The 18872-nt window shown below is 39.1% G+C and overlaps 1 protein-coding gene and 1 non-coding gene across 2 annotated transcripts in view; both read right to left on the bottom strand.

The window, feature by feature from the left end:
* Positions 1-398: 398 nt before the first annotated feature.
* The window catches only part of SVEP1 (sushi, von Willebrand factor type A, EGF and pentraxin domain containing 1), a 186641-nt gene continuing 168167 nt past the window's right edge, over positions 399-18872 (bottom strand). The window contains exons 44-48 of the mRNA XM_043870637.1: positions 14179-14349; positions 12887-12982; positions 11031-11126; positions 5196-5289; positions 399-783 (exon numbers count right to left, since the gene is read on the bottom strand). Of these exons, the coding sequence (XP_043726572.1) occupies positions 762-783; positions 5196-5289; positions 11031-11126; positions 12887-12982; positions 14179-14349 (479 nt within the window). The 3' untranslated portion in view covers positions 399-761. The remainder of the gene's footprint in view (positions 784-5195; positions 5290-11030; positions 11127-12886; positions 12983-14178; positions 14350-18872) is intronic.
* LOC122673134 lies at positions 14513-14619 on the bottom strand. The gene has a single exon (XR_006334611.1). It is a non-coding gene; the product is annotated as a U6 spliceosomal RNA (small nuclear RNA).

Here is an 18872-nt window from a genome sequence, read left to right as displayed (position 1 = left end):
TGGGCTCTCTGTTAATCTTCCAGTTCTTGCATTTCTTATTCCAGCTTAGAGAAGGAAGTGAAGTACTTTATTTTGTGAACCATGGTCATTATTTTTTTTCCCCCCATCCACTAGGTTGATGCCCACAGCTTTCCAAATGCTGGAGAAGGAATTAGTCAGGCTGCCCTCAGCACCAGAACAGTGTTTTGCATGGAGGATAGTGGGTCCAATAGTTACTTTCTGATTGAATAAAAGGAAACTTCTACTGTTACGTATATTGTAGACATGATGGATCTACCATGAAGGGGTCTCCTTTACTGTAATTTCTCAGTACATTGCATGTAATCTCATAACATGCTAGCGGCACCAATCATGAATCCTCTTTTCCCTCACAAAATGGCACTACTGGCAAAACATTATTTAGTAGCAAAATATATTTTAATTGAAAAATCATTTTAAGTAACTGAATAAAAATGTATACCAGGAACCTTCCAATAGACAGCAGAGTATGTACATTTTGTCAGAGTGGAGCAGCATCTATTTAATATATTTTTATATAGAAAATACAGGCATATTTAAAAATGGAAACATGTAAGAAGGTATGTCACAAGAAATAACAAACTATAACACAAAATAAAAGGTCAACCCAAAGTAACAAGTTGACTGAAACGAGACAAGACCCAGCACCGTGTTGGAAAGTCTTCACGTAAATTGTGCGATGTCCAGGACTGCCAGGAAGAGGTGATCCTGCATTTTAGGAGAGCTGGTTGGTTGTGCGGTGGTTAAAACCCAGTCCTCCTTTTCCTAGAACAAAAAACAAAGATTCAACAGTAAAGAAAGGGGGAACAGCTGTATGGGGGCTGATTAAAACACAACTGAAAGTCTCAGATACCTGGGCATCATCTGTGATGTGGTTTGGATGGATGGGGGTCATTCCTTGAGAAAACGAAGGGACACGGAGAAAAAGTACTAATGTACACGGCACAGTGGAGTTTGAGCCCTGGCTCTGTCACTAGTTTCCTGTCTGATAACCTGCTCATCTGCAGAATGAGGGCTTTGGCCTTCGTGAACCTAAAGGTCTCCTACAGCATGAACTGTCTATGGTTTTTATTTATGGTATTTGTTTAGGATCCATTTTCTGTGCATAGTCAGAGGAAACACAGTATCTTCCTTGAGGACTGAACAATTTGGGAATGATTCATCAGGAGAGAAGGCTACAGATTGAGGGTCTTAATGGAATGCCACAGGGTATTTCTCCACCAGCTGTCACGATGCCTGAAAACTGCTCGGTCAACCAGCTGTGTGTGCTAAGTCGCTTCAGTCGTCTCTGACTCTGTGAGACGCTACGGACAGCAGTCTGCCGGCCTCCTCTGTCCACGGGATTCCCCCGGCAAGAACATCGGAGTGGGTTGCCATGCCCTCCTCCAGGGGATCTTTCCAGCCCGGGGATCAAACCCGTATCTCTTACGTCTCCTGCATTGGCAGTGGGTTCTTTACCATGAGCATTAATTTTTCTGTCTTTACTAAGTATGAGGGAGACAATTTTTAAGGCACTCAATCTTGTGGAAGAGAAAGAAAGTATGTGTAAACATTTATTGTTTTGATTTCCCAGAAAAGCTTTCTCTCCATCTCTTTCATCAATGAATTGCCAGTCTCTTCCACTCTTTACCCAAAGGCATGGTAAAAGTTTTAGCAAAATGAACTTTCACATTAGAATAACCCAACCTAGGGTCACCATGGACTGATCCATCATGGGCCCTTGAATCAATCTGGGCTAATGAGTTCTTCTCCTGCAGCTTTAAAATGGGTCAGCACACTATTTCTGTGGGCAGTGGGGTCCTTCCACGTGAAATGAATAGCAAAGGAAACCATTCTGCAGCGGGAGGATGGAGAAGATGTTGGAGACAGGAGGTGAGATGGGAGGGGAGAGGCTTCAGATGTCTTTCAAGTCCTCAGTCTGTTTGTCCTCATGCTCAGCCAACCCATGTATGGGGTTCCATATGAGGTCCCATTATTGTGATAACAGATTGCTTTCTTTGCTTAAGCCACTTGGAGTTGCAATAAGAGAGTCCTAGCTAATATAGGTCTCCTAGAAAAATCCATCACAGTATAAGGAGAGGGGGGCTGCTGGGTCTTCTGGGTTGACCTTTCCTTGAATTTGCATTATTATTATTTTTTTTTGGATTCCTTTATCAAGCTTTTGAACTTAAAAAAAATCTAGATTTTATTACCTTTATTAATAGCATTTTATTGTTTATAAAGTAAGTTCTTTCTTGGCATCCTCTGGTCAAGAAAAAGTTCCTATAGGGGTAGTTGACTCTTGAATAATGTGGAGGTGAGGGGAGCGGACACTCTGAGTGGTCAATAATTGGTGGATGATTTTACAATCAGTTGGTCCTCTGTATCTGTGGTTCCACATCCACAGATTCAGCCAACTGAAGACTGTGTAGATCTATATTATGGATCTATTGGGAAAAAATCTATATATAGGTGGACTCATGCTGTTCAAACTCGTTTTGTTCAAGGGTCAATTGTATTTTGATATTAGGGAACCACACAAACTCTGAGCTTCCTTTATTTATCTGTAAAATGAAGTAGTTGAAACATAAAGCTTTAAATAATGTTACAAATACTTCCTGTTCCTTTTTGAGTCACTATCCTTATTGTTTCTATCTTTGTTTTTTCTTTTCTTTGCTCTCTTTATTTCCCCAGAAATCCTCTCCAGTCTGATTCTCATTTTCTTAAGTTCTTTCAACTCTGCTCTCAGGTAAAACTATCATTTTTATGTTAGAAGCTTCTAAATCTACTTGTACAATCCAAATTTGTCCTTTAGGGTTCAATTTTTTTTCTCTCTGCAGAGATGCATATACTTGAGATGATATGAAGAAATTCATTGGCATGAGACAGATATTTTCATCAATTAAGTTTATATGTAAATAGATTTTTGTCTTGGCAAGTTGACTTTAATTGTCCAATCAAAATTAAGTAAAAGGACATGAAAAAAAGAAATATTCTTCTCAGTTAACTGAATTTTTCACTTTAAAAAATAAATATGGAAATACTCATTTTTTCCAATGATTCCTGTAATATATAAGTAAATGTACATAATGCAAATCTAAGGGATGTAATATAATGATGTATATTAAAATTTTAAAATAGAGATGGTAATATTCCAACACTGCAATATTTATGAGGACAATGGTGTAATATTGAAAATATTTTATCAATGGTATGATGCAGTATGTAATCAAAATGATACAGTATTGGCATAAAAAACAGACCATAGATCAATGAGACAGAATACAGAACCCAGAAATAAATCCACATATATATGGTCAATTAACTTATGGTAAAAGAAGTTACCATAACTTCTTCTTTCTCCTAGAAGAAAACATAGGTCATAGGCTCCTTGACATCAGCCTTGGTATGGTTTTTTTTTTGGATTTGCCATCAGAGCAAAGGCAACAAAAGCAAAAATAAAGAAGTGGGACCACATCAAACCCAAAAGCTTCTGCACCACAAAGAAAAGCATCAACAAAATGAAAAGACAATCTACTGAATAAAAGAAAGTATTTGCAAACCATATATAAGGATTAATGTTCAAACTACGTAAAGAAATTACAGATGTATACGAAAAGATATTCAGCATCACTAACCATCAGGAAATACAAATTAAAACTACAATGAGATGTCATTATCTGAAAGGCAAGAAATAACAAGGATTGTTGAAGATGTACAGAAAAGGAAATCTTGTACACTACTGATGGGAGTATATATTGGTGCAGCCACTGTAGAAAATATTATGGAGTTTCCTCAAAAGATTTGAAATATAACTACCATGTGATCCAGCAACTCTCTGGGTATTTATCCGAATAAAATGAAAACATTAATTGGAAAAGATGTCTGCACTCCCATGTTCATTGGCATTATTTACAGTAGCCAAGACATGGAAACAGCCTGTGCCCATCGATGAATGAACAGATAAAGAAAATTTTCTTTAATAACACACACACACCTCACAATGGAATATTATTAAGCCATAAAAAGAATGAAATCTTGTCAACTGTGACAAATGGATGGACCTTGAGGTTATTAGGCTAAGTGAAATGAGTCTAAAAGAGAAAGACAGATACAGTATGATTTTGCTTATATGTAGAATCTAAAACAAAAACCAGGACCAAACTTATGGATACAGAGAACAGATTGATGGTTGCCAGAGGTAGAGGTGGGTGGGGGATTGGGCTAACTGGGTGAAAGGAGCCAAAAGGCACAAATTTCCAGTTATAGAATAAATAAGTTATGGGAATAGAATATATAACATGGCAATTATAATTAATAATACTGTACTGCACATTTGAAAGTTGCCAAGAGCAGTAGATCTTAAAAGGTCTCATTTCAAGAAAAAAATTTTTATAACTACATATGTGGACTTACATAGTTAACTATACTGTGGTGAGCACTGCACAATATGTACATATAGAAGTATTGAATCACTATGTTATAGTAATATACTAAACTAATATAATGTTGTATGTCCATTACACTTCAATAAAAAGTTTATGATATTTAAACTTTCGAACTTTTTTCTTCGATTTATTTTTGTGATAATCTTTTCTCAACTATGATATTTATCTGGTTACAAATGAGAAATCAATTCCTAGAACACATTTTTACATAAATTTTCTTGTAGTCCATTAAATACTGACTGTATATACTGTAAAAAATATGGAAAAATAATTGACTTTAAAAATAAATGGTCCTTATCATCAATTTCAATGCTATTTGTATTATAAATAGGAATGCAAATGAATATCAGTAAAACATACTGAGTTTATCATTTGCATTCTTTCTTATGAAGGGTGCAATCTACCATTCAAGAAGTCATTAACTTGTTTAATTAAGCTCTTTGCTTTGTCAAAAAACTTCACAAATTTGCACGTCCTCATGCAGAGGCTATGCTAATCCTCTAAAATTATGTTGTTTCAATTTTATTATTTGTGCTGTAATAAATGTGTGTTTTTGAGAAATCATTGTTTTATCTGTCAAATATTAACTAATACTTCTTCATTTGGCTTTAGTTCAAATCTCAAAATGGATATTTCTGGATACAAAATGCTTACCTTCAAACCTGAGATATCTTCTGGCTGTTGGGACAACTTAACCTGAACTTCAGTCTTCTCATGTTGTAGATAAACAGTAGTTTTTGGTTGTCTTACCTGGAACAGTCATGTCCTGTCCATGCCGAGAGACAATGGCATCGGTTTGGTCTTACGCATTTTCCACCATTTAAGCAGGGAGACTGGCAGACAGCTGGGATGAAAAATTCATGCATTTACTTAATGAACACTTAGCAATCATGAAGATGCTCATGAAGACACGCAGAATAAGATCTGACTCTGCCTTCTGCTCCAGCCGCCACCATTCCTCATGGACTGCATCCTGCCAGTTTGCTCGATCTCACATTATTATGTGGTACCACCTCCCTCTGTCCTTCCAAGCAAGAATTGATCTTTATATTTAAATCCCAGCTTAAGTTCTACCTGCATACTGAAACCTTTGCTGATAACTCCGAGTCCACTAATTTTTCTCTTCTTTAATCCTGATTTAGGTAACTAATTTTGACACTGTTTTGAACTGAAAATTATTCATATGCTCAATGAGACTGTCAAGCTCTTGAGACAGCCAGTAATGAACTCTATGACTGATGAAGTCATTATATCAGATGTTAATTCTTATGACACTAGATTAGGCACATAGACTGGCTAACATAACAAATGATTCAAAAGCCCTTTGCGCTTGCTAGGAAATTTATTTCATGGCTTTTACCAACTTGAATTGGAATTACAGAGCCTGGGGTCGAGTTAAAAATGAGCCACTGATGTAACCCTGAGTGAAAACTGGGAGATTTACTGTATAGTCATCTTTCTCACAGGTCCATAGTCTCAGGGTCAAACTCTTCTCCATGAATCTACTTGTTAAAAAAATCCTAAGGACACTAAAAACAGATGAAGACCAGCCAGTTTAATGTATCAAAGAAAAAAATAAGATGCCTGTTGGGAGAAAGCTGGAAATGAGAAACATGTTAGTCTCATTATAACTTGGAAAAGCAGGCTTCCCCAGATGAAAAACTCATCTTTGGTGAGAGAGGAAGAAATATCACTTCTTTATCACTTATTCGTAAAATATAGGGAAAACATCACCAATCCAGGCACTTGATAAGCATTGAGAGAGGATAAGAATGAAAACACACCAGTCTTTGCTCTTGGTGAACTTTCTTGACAAGCAAGCCAACAAAATGCACATATTTGCAATATAACCAAAAGGAAATTATGAAATGAAGCCGGGTCAAGAATAGCAAAAATAAAACTCAATAGTCTACAACTAATTCGCCATAGCTGCTTGCTAATATTAAAAAATCACTCCTTTTCAAGAGTATGATGATTTAGCAGTAACTGACTGTACTAAGAATTTTTCTACATTATTATTTTTCACTTCTCCATGTAAAAGCCTAACACCTTCCTCCTTTCCTATAACATGGGTGACCCCAGTGTTCCATTCTGGGCACCTTCTCATGCCACCTTCTGCACAGACTTCTTTTTTCCCCTCCACGAAAGTTTTCCAGTGATGACTGATACCTATCTTCAATGTAGTGTATCTTCTGGGAACATACATCATCCAATTGCCTGTCAGACCTCTCCCTTCTATGTTCCAACTCAGTGTGTTTTTGTGCATGCATGCATGCGTGCTCAGTCATGTCCAACTCTTTGCGACCTCATGGACAGTAAGGTACTTTCACCTAAGAATAATGGAATGGGTCGCCAGTTCCTCTTCCACAGCATGTATTTTCTCAACTCCTTATCTGTACCTTCAACCTCAGCCTGTCCTTACTTAACTCTTTATCTGTATCTTCAAACTCAGCCTGTCCTTCCTTAACTCCTTATCTGTACCTTCAAAGCTCTTCCTTTTGGGTTCTTTGTCTCAGCAAATGGCACCATCTTCCACTCAGAAGCCTAAACTGGAAATATCAACCGTGGCTCCCCTTAGACCTTTATTTCCACAATAAATCTATAACCAGGTAGTGTTGATTCATCTATCTTCTCTCAAATCTATCCTTTTCGGTCACCATTTCTCTAGACTTCATTGAATGTGAAAGTGTTAGTCACTCAGTCATGTCCGACTCTTTAGGACCTTCTGGATTCTAGCCCGCCAGGCTCCTGTCTATGGGATTCTCCAGGCAAGAAGACTGGAGTGGGCTGCCCTTCCCTTCTTTAGAGGATCTTCCCGATCCAGGGATCGAACCCAGGTTTCCTGCACTGCAGGCAGATTCTTTACATCTTGCCAATTCAGGCTGGGATAAGTCTTTAACAAGTCTATTTTTAAGTCTTGCTTTTTGCCCTTTTCTGTACTGTTCCCAAAGTAATTTTTCTAAAAGAATATCTAATCACATGATTTTCCTGCTTAAGTCCCTTTAACAGCCTCTGTGGCTCAGAAGCCATAATTAAGTACTCACTGCACTTCGTCATCTGGCTCTGCCTAGCTTTATACTCCACTTCCGGCCACACCCCTCCACTGCCTCTATGGCTTCCGCTTGCTCTGGCTCTAGTTAGCTGATCAAGTTTGTGTTACACTTCTATGCCTTTGTCTGGAATGAGCTCCACCTGGGGACTTCTCTTGCTCTTCCTTTGATTCTACGCTTGTGGAGCCTTTTTTGAACATCTACTGGGTCTTCCCTGGTGGCTCAGACCGTAAAGTGCCTGCCTGCAATGCAGGAGACCCAGGTTCGATCCCTGGGTCGACGACTGAGCAACCTCACTTTACATTTGGGTGGTTTACTCATTTTACCCTTAATCATGTAGAGAGTTCAATTAGCCTCCAGTCATTATACTTATGACTGGAGTATATACTTGTAAGTATATACAAGTATACTTATATAAGTATATACTTACACTTACTATACTTAATGACTCCAATCATTATATAGTATACCTCCATACTTATAGGCCATTCTGCTATAGGCCTACTACATCCTTTCTTCTTTTCTAGGCTGGATTCTGGAGAGCAAGATCTCCTGTTTTATACCCTTTTGTAGGTTTAATACCTAATGGATATAAATGGGATCTTTGCTGAGGTAGCTGCAGCAAAATTGAAAAACATAAAAGACTGTATGGCTCATGTCAGTAAGGTGCTTAATGTCAGGGAGCTAAGGAACTAAAAGAAATACAAATCAACCAGATTAACTGAGCTTTGAATGGCAACTGTGTGTGTTTAGTCCCTGAGTCGTGTCTGACTCTGTGTGACCCTCTAGACTTTAGCCCGCTGGGCTCTGTCCATGGGATTTTCCAGGCAAGAGTATTGGAGTAGGTTGCCATTTCTTCCTCCAGTGGATCTTCCTGATTCAGGGATCAAACCTGCATCTCCTGCATTGCAGGTGGATTCTTTACTGTTGAGTGACTGGGAAAGATCCCTAAATGGCATGGTTCTAGCTAACCATGTAATATCTATAGAGATGGAATGTTAGAAAACAGATTTTCGTGGTAGAGAGCAAGTTTAGGGATAACAGGAAACTTAGGCAGGGCTTCGGAGGTGAGTCTGAATAGGAATAGCCACGTCTTCAGGGGACAAGATGTGACCGGCAGGAAGGGAAGTAAGTGTATCAGGTATGTTGGTACCAGTCCATGCAGCACCTCAGGAGGCAGAAGAATCTGGGCTGGATGTAGAGACAACAAGCAACCATCTCAGGTTCTTAAACGGGGCAAAGATATGCCCAGAGCTGTGTGTAATGGTGTTATTTTGGAAATAGAAATGGGAAGATTAAGTAGTAGACTCTGGCAGTGATCCAGAGGAAAGGTCTTCCCCTAGCTGGTGATAGTGGAGATAGAGTAGGATGCAAGAGATATGGAGTGGGAAGGAACAGAAAGGAGTGCTGATACTGGTAGATGAAGGGGGAGGGAGAATTGAGAGTGTCTCTGTCTGGAAGCATGCTGCCAACACCTATAGAGGTAAGATGCCCAGGAAAGGGCAAAGCTGGTTTGCAGGTAGGTTCAATTTTGTATGCATGAGGAATATAGATAAATATCAAGGCTAGGGCTTCCCTGATGGCTCAGTGATAAAGAATCCACCTGCCAATGCAGGAGCCATGGGTTCCACCCCTGATCTGGGAAGATCCCACATGCCTAGGGGCAACTAAGCCTGTGCACCACAATTACTGGGCCATGCTTCAGAGCCTGGGAGCTGCAACTATGGAAGCCCAAGTAGACCACTAGAGCCTGTGGTCCGCAGGAAGAGAAGCCACTTCAATGAGAAGCCGGAGCACCGCAACTAGAGAGTAGTCCCCGCTTGCGGCAACTAAAGGAAAGCCCGCACAGTGACCAAGACCCAGCGTAGCAAAATAATAAACAAACAAATAAAAAGTTAAAAAAAAATCAAGGTTGATTTGTGATAAAGAAATACGAAACATTACTTTAAGACTGTCAAATACCCCTTGCCCTAGCCCTACTTTTTCTTTTATTTTTATTTCATTTTGTTTTTCCCAATTTTTCTTGAGGTATTTCAAATTGGTTCCTCTCCTCTATAAACAACAGTCATAACCAATGTAAGGCATTAAAGTAATCTAAAAGTTGTCTGTGTTTTCCATAAAAAGTTTAAATAATGAGTGAGGACATGGGATGGTGATATCAGATTTTAAGGGGTGTTACAGGCTTGAGACTTTAGTGAAAGTTTTGAGCCCGCTGATACAGCAAGATACATAACATATTAAACTTTTAATACAAGAGTGAAATGTCATGGGTTCCTACACCACCCAAAGCTCACCTATGGTACTCGAAAATCAACAAGGTTTACAATAGAGCGCTAATGATAATACTATCAGGAGTCAACCACTGTACCATTTCATTTGAAGTCTGCCTTTTCTCTGATGAAAATAAAAATGGAGAAATGCAAAAAAAAAAAAAAAAGAGTTTCAAATAAAAGCTTCAAATTTAGCCTCCAGTATTACATTTTTCCTTCCCTATACTCATAGATGGCTCACTTTCAGCTTTATGTGGGGTGGCTGCACATCTGCTTTGGCGTTTTTACAACTTTGACTCCCATTTCCCTGACTTGCTTCTTAATACTGCCCCTTTCATCCTCCAAAACCTCCCAGTTTGGAGGCTAAATTATATAGTCATTTGAGCCTTAGAGTTCGTGACAAGTTCTGGTGTCAGTTGGCCTGCTCTGTTTTACAATTAACCTCACTAGGAAGTGGTATAAATATTATTTACAACAGGAACAATAAGGGTTAGAGTTAACACAAAATAAATACAGTGAGTTCTATGCTTTTAACAGTTGCCTGACAATTAGGACATTAAAAAGGTAAAAAACCCTATCATTTTAGACTGCTGGATTATTTAGACAATTACTGAAAAACCTATCATATGTGGGCACTATGCTAGCTACTGAGAATATAAAGATCACAAATATCCCTGCCCACCAGTGGCATATAATCTAGTGAGGGCAGGGAAAGATCAAAATTAAGCAATTAAACAGATAGCAAAGTATAGTGGATAGGCAGGTATTTGAGCATGGGTTGCTATGAGGACAGGTTTATCACCAATTAAATCAACAACAGTGTGTTACTGTCTTCCATGATAAGGAACCATCTCTTGTTGAGTTATTTCACTTTAACTTCAATTGTATTTATTTAGAGCCTGTTCATTCTAAATAGTTACTACCAATTTAGTGATTTAGCTTCATAGAGATGTAAATAAATATTCTTCTGAACTTCTGCATTATTTTTTCTCTAATTCTGCAAAACAGAGCAAATGACATGAAGAAGGCTGACAAATGAGTCACCTCTGATGCGCTTATTTGTCATACAACCCTGAGAGGTGTCTCTGAGGCAGACATAGGTTGAGCATGAGACCACCATTCAAGGGACCGTCTTGAGGAATTCGTGAGAAACCCCGATACCCTTTGGACTTAACCACCTCTGAATCTGAGTCACACTCATTGGTGTTCTCTAGGGTTTCATGGAGTCCAGTCACCAAGAAAACCAACTCTGACAGGATGCCTACCTGTATGACAGCGGGACCCTGTCCAGCCAGGCGAGCAGTCACATTGATAAGGGGCCACACAGCGACCACCGTTCAGACAGGGAAGAATGCAGATCGCTAGAAAGGAGATCAAAACAGATTGGATCAAAACCCACACACTCAGATATGATCAGAGTTTTCAAAAGATATTTTCCAGGAGGAGTAAAACCTTAGATGACCCACTAGATAACTTTCCCGTATATGCTGTGTTTATTAATCAGTATTATTGGGAAAACACAATCCAGAAAGTCAATCTGGACCCTTAGCCTCGTGTAATGACTCCAACGCCAAATGCACTCTTCCGAGAGGACACACCAAAATCGATGCCTGCTAAGTGCTTTGCTTTCTCTTCACAAAATAAGCAGAATGTTTTTCATTTATTATCGTTTCAAATTTCCATTACAAATTACATAAAATGATCTAAGAGGGTTTGGCTGCCTTGAGGTTCTCTTCTTGGCTGTAATTAAACGTGAAAATGCAGTCAGATAAGCTCTTCCGTGGGCTGGTGTGGGTAACACGTTAGTAGCTGCCACCCTTTATTTCCTTGGAGCCGAGGCCTAATGGTGACTGAATCTGGCCTCCCTGACATTCTCCATGGCAATCATTTCTCCTACTAGAAATCACTGAGCTCCCGTAAAGAGGCATTATCTGTTTAAAAGAGACTGTCTACTGACTTGGTATTCAAAGCATGGTTCTCAAGACCAAAGCACTGGCATTACATAGGACTTAGTTGGAAATGCAGAATCTCAGGTCCTGTCTTGGATCTACCAAATCAGAAGCTGTACTGACCCTCTCCCAGGGGGTCTGTAAGCACAGGAAAGCCTGGGAAGCCCTGATCTAATGCCCTACAGGCACATGTTCAGCGAACTAAGCCAGGCCTGTCGTGATCCTTGGTGTTCTAGCAGGTCACATGTGGAAGCCCTAAGTAGGAAGGTAAGACTGGGGAGAAGTAGAAGGAAAAATTCTCTTCTTTCTGAATGACTGTGAGAACACTTGTTTTGGTGAGCTATTAGCAGCCTAAACTGATTTCCATTGTATATTTTCCTTTCTACATTAGTTGAAATACTTACACTTTAAAAAGTTTCAGAATTTCTAATAAAATGCTTGGCCTTAGGAAAAACTGATATAGACCAATGGCCATCATATCAATGACTCAATGTGATTAATATACTCCCAATAATTTTATCCATGTGTATGTATTTTTAGAGATTTTGAAACAAAGTATAGTTTAGATATTAAAAAAATTAAAACCACTTTTTCACATACTCCTGGAAACTCAAATTTAAATGTATTTTTTCCTGAGGACTGAAATTCTGTATTAAAGTATCAAGCATTGTATAGCTACTGGAGTACCAATTTATTTTTTTTAATTGGAAAGAGCTACCCTTAATGAATGATGGGCTCCCTATCTTACCTGCAAAGTACAATTTTATGCAACGCCATGAATTTATACTAATCTAGCAAGAAGCTGCACAGAACATAAATGGACTTGAGATAAAGGGAGACCAAGGTTGGGAAACCAACCCTTTATTATAAGCTCCTTCCCAAGAAAGTTCTTGGAAATCTGTGCCAGTAGGCAGGTTGAGATGGCCTTAGATGGAGCTTGATAACTGTATTTTCAAGGTCTGTAATATTCTAGATCTTCTGCAACTAAATGACATATATAAATCAGCTCTCAGACCTTTGTCTGGTCTGTCATGGGATTTAAGCAAGAGAATTCCTGCCACTGGTGAAGCCAGTTCCTAGTAATGCCCCTAAGTTGGCAGCTTCCAGGCAAACCATCGGAACTCAAAGTAAAATCTTAGGGCACAACTTGTAAGATATGAGGACAGACTCACGCTCTTCACAGAGGCGACCCATCCAGCCGTCTGGACAGGAACAAGCATTTGGGCGTTGGCAGATGCCTCCATTCTGACATGGGAATCGACAGACAGCTGGAAAACAAGCAGGATGGGTCATACATCTAGGGAATTAGGAAAGGCAAGGCTGGTTGTCAGAAAATAGGATTGATCATTTACATTTCAGAGTTATTTCCTTGAATCAAGTCTTAAGGAAGAGAAACAAAACCCAGTTTCAAGATTTGGTTGGGGATGAACATGAGGGGCTCAGGAGGGACATAAACAAGTTTGGGTAGTTCTGAGATTATAACTATCAAACATTTTAGTAGTTTGGGGATTCAGGGCAAAAGAGAACAAAGTGGTTTATATAAAAGATTGTCTCCGTTTATCTGGACAGGGGAAATGCCTTTCTAGGAGATTTGAAAATTCTCTTAAAGGAAGCCTTTGATAGCTAATAGCTCTCTGGTGCTGCCAGTGTTCCACATTATCTTAAAGAAGTGAAGAAATAAACAGGTAAACAGACACACAACTCTCATTTGACTTCTGACTTTAAGTGACACGAGCTATTTCTTAAGGAGGTAGCTCCTCAGCACCCCTCTCAAGAGGAGTTTGCATATTTTCTTACAACCTTTGAGCTAACAGGCACATGAAAAGATGCTCAATATCCCTAGTTATTAGAAAAATGCAAATCAAAACTATAATGAGGTATCACATTGGTCAGAATGACCATCATCAAAAAGTCTAAAATAATAAATGCTGGAGAGGGTGTGGAGAAAAGGAAACCTTTCTACCTTGCTGGTAGAAACGTAAACAGCCACAGCCACAACAGAGAACAATGTGGAAGCTCCTTAAAAGATTTTAAAATGTACTATATTAGTCACGATAGGATCCCATATGGGGCCTCATTCCTTATGGGGCACAGGGGTCCGCTAAGGATGGTTGGTTAGAACTGGTATCTGTATTGAAACACCTGAGTGTCCAGGAGGTTGACCTCATGACCCAGTCATGACACAGCTCTGCCTAGGGACTGGAGAACACTCCCAAGATCTGGAGAGGAGACTTGCTTAAGGTGTCATTGACTCAGGAAGGGGCCAGGTACTGGGCCAAAGGTCTATGTGCAAGCTTTCAAAACTCCAACTGGTAAAGTTAAGGAAAATAACACATATGATAAGAGAAAACTGAAAGCCAAGGAAAGATAAAATAGCATGCTTACTAGTTGTTGGCCACATCAGACTTCCATATACATTTTCCTACAGCTTCACTAATAACTAACCATTCAAATATCTCCTTACCTCTGCAGACAGGAGGTGATGTCCAGGTTCCATTCTCTAGGCAAACACTCCTCAGGGAACCCTCCAACATGTACCCACTGTAACAGGAGTAGGTGATCATGTCCCCATACTGATAATGTACGCCTCGGGCAATTGCATTTTCTACGTGAGTTGGTGGACCACAGGAGATTTCTATAGGAAAATAAACAAACAAAAAATAAGCTTGCGATACTAACCCAGCCAGTGGAGAAGAGAGGGCATAGTCTCACCTCTAAGACTTAAAGAAGAAAGATAAAATACACAAAGGTAACCTTTTTTTTTTTTTCCTTAGGGGGAAGTTTATTTCCCGGTCAGAAAAAATATGGAACGCTTCACGAATTTGCGTGTCATCCTTGCGCAGGGGCCATGCTAATCTTCTCTGTATCGTTCCAATTTTAGTATATGTGCTGCCGAAGCGAGCACCAAAGGTAACCTTTTTAACTACATTAAATCTAAAAGACACCAGAGACTAAAAGCATCACCTGCTGCTCTCTAGAAAAATCTGATGTACAAGATCAAAGGTTTTGCCTTCTGATTCATATGTTGAAGCTGAGGTATTTTATACTCAAGGCAGGAAGTCTTGTCTTCTTATACCTCACCAAAGAGAAATAAGAATTTCAATGCAGGATGCTTAGCTTATCAAATAAGAAGAGTCGTAGCATGCGGATTATTTACAGCTTATCACTTTAAAGATCACGAATTGCAAGACTACAGATACCATCATGGCTGTTTTATCAGTGCCTAGAACAGTGCCTGATGCAATGGGCTCTCAATAAATATTTGAAAAATGAGTAAAGGAATGAATATTGTCTCTAACCTAAAGATAACTCCATTTACACAGCTTGATGGGGTTTATGAAATTCAAGCTTTCACATTAGTTTCCCTCTTTTCAAGACTATAAGCAGTGACCCTCTTCTTTTGGAATATGTAGGACTGAAGGATAATCCTCTCTTTTAAAAGTGTATGCTTTGAATATTTAAATAAAAATGTTTATAACTAATTTTGCTTTGAGAATTTTATGGGGATAAACTAGATAACCAGAGTTGTTCTGTACTGCCTCACACAACAAGGGCTGGATTGGAGCCAGGATTCTCATCCATTTTCAGTTTGTACAAGGCTAACTTTTAGATGAGTTTTCATAAACTGGCTTTTAAAAGGCCACTTTCTGGACATAATACTATTTAAAAACTTGCCAGAGGCCATGATCAATTTTTATGATTCTTCTAAATTTTCTTTTCCTTCTAAGGTAGTTAAAAACATTAATTCAATCAGTCACATATCAAATAAACATGTATTCATGCCTACTGTGTACAAGAAACTAGAAAGAAATAAACCAAGAAAATGCTGTACCTTTGCTCAAACAAATGGGTGAAGATGGACAAAGAAATATAGTCATATAATTTAAAAACAGCTGTATCAGAGGCCTGGTTACCATACTGCAGAAAATTGAGGTCAGTGTAACTAATTATGCTTAGGTGGTTGTCAGTGACAATGGTCTTTGGACTAGACTGTAAAGCTTGAGTCAATCAGAGGACTATGGCTCCCAGGTTAGAGGAACAGTAGGTACAGAGATAACAGTGAGCTGCTGGGTGGTTTATAGAGGTGGTTATCAAGGCAGAGGTTTCAGGCCACCTATGTGGGAATCAGCTTGGATTCTTATTAAAAATGCAAACTTCTGGGCTTTCTGGCTTATGAGTCTGTATCTTACATACTCTCCCCAGGAGAGTGTCATGCCCACTGAATTTTAATCACTGATTTGTAGTGATAAATAGCAGGATGAGGTGAAAAGGATGAGGAAGGTGGCTAATTCGGTCTCAGGAAGGATATTTGTTCTAAGCCACAGACCTCCTGTCTAATAGAAAATGCAAAAGAGGGACTGAGGATAACAAACAACTGTGGAAACTGTCTCCTCTCCTAGGCAACCCCTGATCTTCTCAAGAATATTGAGGAGTAATTAAGCATGCACTGAAAGGACATTTGTAATAAAGGCATGTCCCTCCTTGCTGCTGCTTCCGGTGCTCTGAGTAGTAAGTCTCTGGGAGCCAAGACCAACGTGAGGATATGCGGGTAGAATCAGGCCACTTGGCTCACTTTAGTTCAGGCTAATGGCTTTAAAGTAGCCTAGACAGTCTGGCTTATACATACTTAGTTCTTTTCACTTAACTGGGGATAGATTTCATAAGGATTTGGGACCCAAAACTCCAGCTAAAAGTATGATAAACACTTTGCTGAAGTAAAATCAAAATTCTAATGCTGCAGTAGGCTGCTAGTGGGAAATTCAGGGTTTCGGGATTATTTTATGCTTTCTATCAGGAGATAGCAATATCATAAATATATATCAATTAATTTATTTTTTAAAAACAAACCTATAAGATATGAATTTCTGGTGCTATTTGCAGATGAGAACTCCAAAATTAAAGAAGTTAGGGCACCAGCCTAAGTTGAGGATTAGGACATTTTGAGGATAGAATTCAAACCCAGGAGGGTAGGATATTGGACAGGAAAGATGCATTACATGTGTTAAGAAGTATCAAGAGTTCTAAAAAAAATGAACGAAATAATGCCATTATTATTAATAATGGAATAATGCCATGAATGAAATAATGCCATTTGCATCAACCTGCGATTATCATACTAAGCGAAGTCAGACAAAGACAAATATCATATGATATTGCTTATATGTGGAATCTAAAAAAAGGGTGTAAATGAACTTATTTACAAAACAGAAACAGACTCACAGACACAGAAAACAATTTTACAGTCACTAAAGGGAAAGGAATTGTTATTCAGTTGCTAGTTGTGTCTGACTCTTTGCAATCCCATAGACTGTAGCACACCAAGCTTCCCTGTCCTTTACTGTCTCCTGGAATTTGCTCAAACTCATGTCCACTGATTGGTGATGCCATCCAATCATCTTATCCTCTGTCATCCCCTTCTCCTCCTGCCTTCAATCTTTCCCAGCATCAGTGTCTTTTCCAATGAGTTGGCTCTTCGCATCAAGTGGCCAAAGTACTGAGCTTCAGCATCAGTACTTCCAATGAATATTCAGGACTGATTTCCTTTGGATTGATTGGTTTGCTCTCCTTACTGTCCAAGGGAATCTCAAGAGTCTTATTCAGCACCACACTTTGAAATCATCAGTTCTTTGGCACTCAGCTTTCTTTATAGTCCAACTCTAACATCCATACATGACTACTGGAAAAGCCATAGCTTTGACTATATGGATCTTTGTTGACAAAGTGATGTCTCTGCTTTTTCATATGCTATCTAGGCTTGTCCTAGCTTTTCTTCCAAGGAGCAAGTGTCTTTTAATTTCATGGCTGCAGTCACTGTCCTCAGTGATTCTGGAGCCCAAGAAGATAAAACCTGCCACTGTTTTCATTTTTTCTCCATTTGCAATGAAGTGATGGGAGCAGATGCCATGATCTTAGTTTTTTGAATGCTGAGTTTTAAGTCAGCTTTTTCAATCTCCTCTTTCACCATCACCAAGAAGCTCTTTAATTGCTCACTTTCTGCTATTAGAGTGGTATCATCTGCATATCTGAGGTTGTCGATAGTTCTGGCTTATGATTCCAGCTTATGATTCATTCATTCCCAACATTTCACATGATGTACTCTGCATATAAGTAAGCAAGGTGACAGTATATAGCACTGACAAACTTCTTTTCCAATTTTGAACTAGTTTGTGTTCCATGTCCAGTTGCTTCTTGACCTGCACACAAGGTTTCTCAGGAGGTAAGTAAGGTGGTCTTTAATAATTCTCATTAATAATCTCTTTAATAATTTTCCAGTTTGTTGTGATCCACACAGTCAAAGGCTTTAGTGTAGTCAATGAAGCAGATGTTTTTCTGGAACCCTCTTGCTTTTTCTATGATCCAGTGAATGTTGGCAATTTGATCTCTGGTTCCTCTGCCTTTTCTAAATCTAGTTTGTACATCTGGAAGTTCTCAGTTCACATACTGCTGAAGCCTAGCTTAAAGGATTTTGAGAATTACCTTGCTAGCATGTGAGATGAGTGCAATTGTGTAGTAGTTTGAACATTGTTCGGCATTGCCCAAGAATACGATTGGGATTGGAATGAAAACTGACCTTTTCTAGTCCTGTGGCCACTGTTGAGTTTTTCAAATCGGCTGACATATTGAGTGCAGCACTTTAACAGCACTGTCTTTTAGAATTTTAAACAGCTCAGCTGGAATTTAATTATCTCCACTAGCTTTGTTCATAGTAATGCTTCCTAAGGCCCACTTGACTTCACACTCCAGGATGTCTGGCTCTAGGTGAATGACCACAGCACTGTGGTTATCCAGGTTAAGGCAGGGTTAATCAAGGTTATCCAAGTCATCAAGGGAAAGGAGCGGGAGGGATAAATTATGTATAAGTAAAAGAAAAAGAAAAAAGAAAACAGCAAATGCTTATGTATATTAAAATATTAAAAAAAAAAAAACCACAAAGACATGTCGAGAATTGTCACAAGGCTGCAAGAGAGGCTGCCAGATTGTTATGTATCAACACAGTGCTAGCCCACAGGTTCTCCAGTTGTGTTTTTAGGACCAGCAGTATTGCCATCAGCAACACCCGAGAAACTGTTAAAATTGCAAATTCTCAGGGCTCACTCCAGACCTACTGAGTCAGATACTCTAGGGTGGGCTCTGTTTGTACCATGCCTGCTAGATGGT

The sequence above is a fragment of the Cervus elaphus genome, chromosome 16, assembly GCF_910594005.1.
Source record: "Cervus elaphus chromosome 16, mCerEla1.1, whole genome shotgun sequence".
NCBI classification, from domain to species: Eukaryota; Metazoa; Chordata; class Mammalia; order Artiodactyla; family Cervidae; genus Cervus; species Cervus elaphus.
The sequence above is the reverse complement of the archived record's forward strand: the minus strand, read 5'-3'. Positions and strand labels throughout refer to the sequence as shown.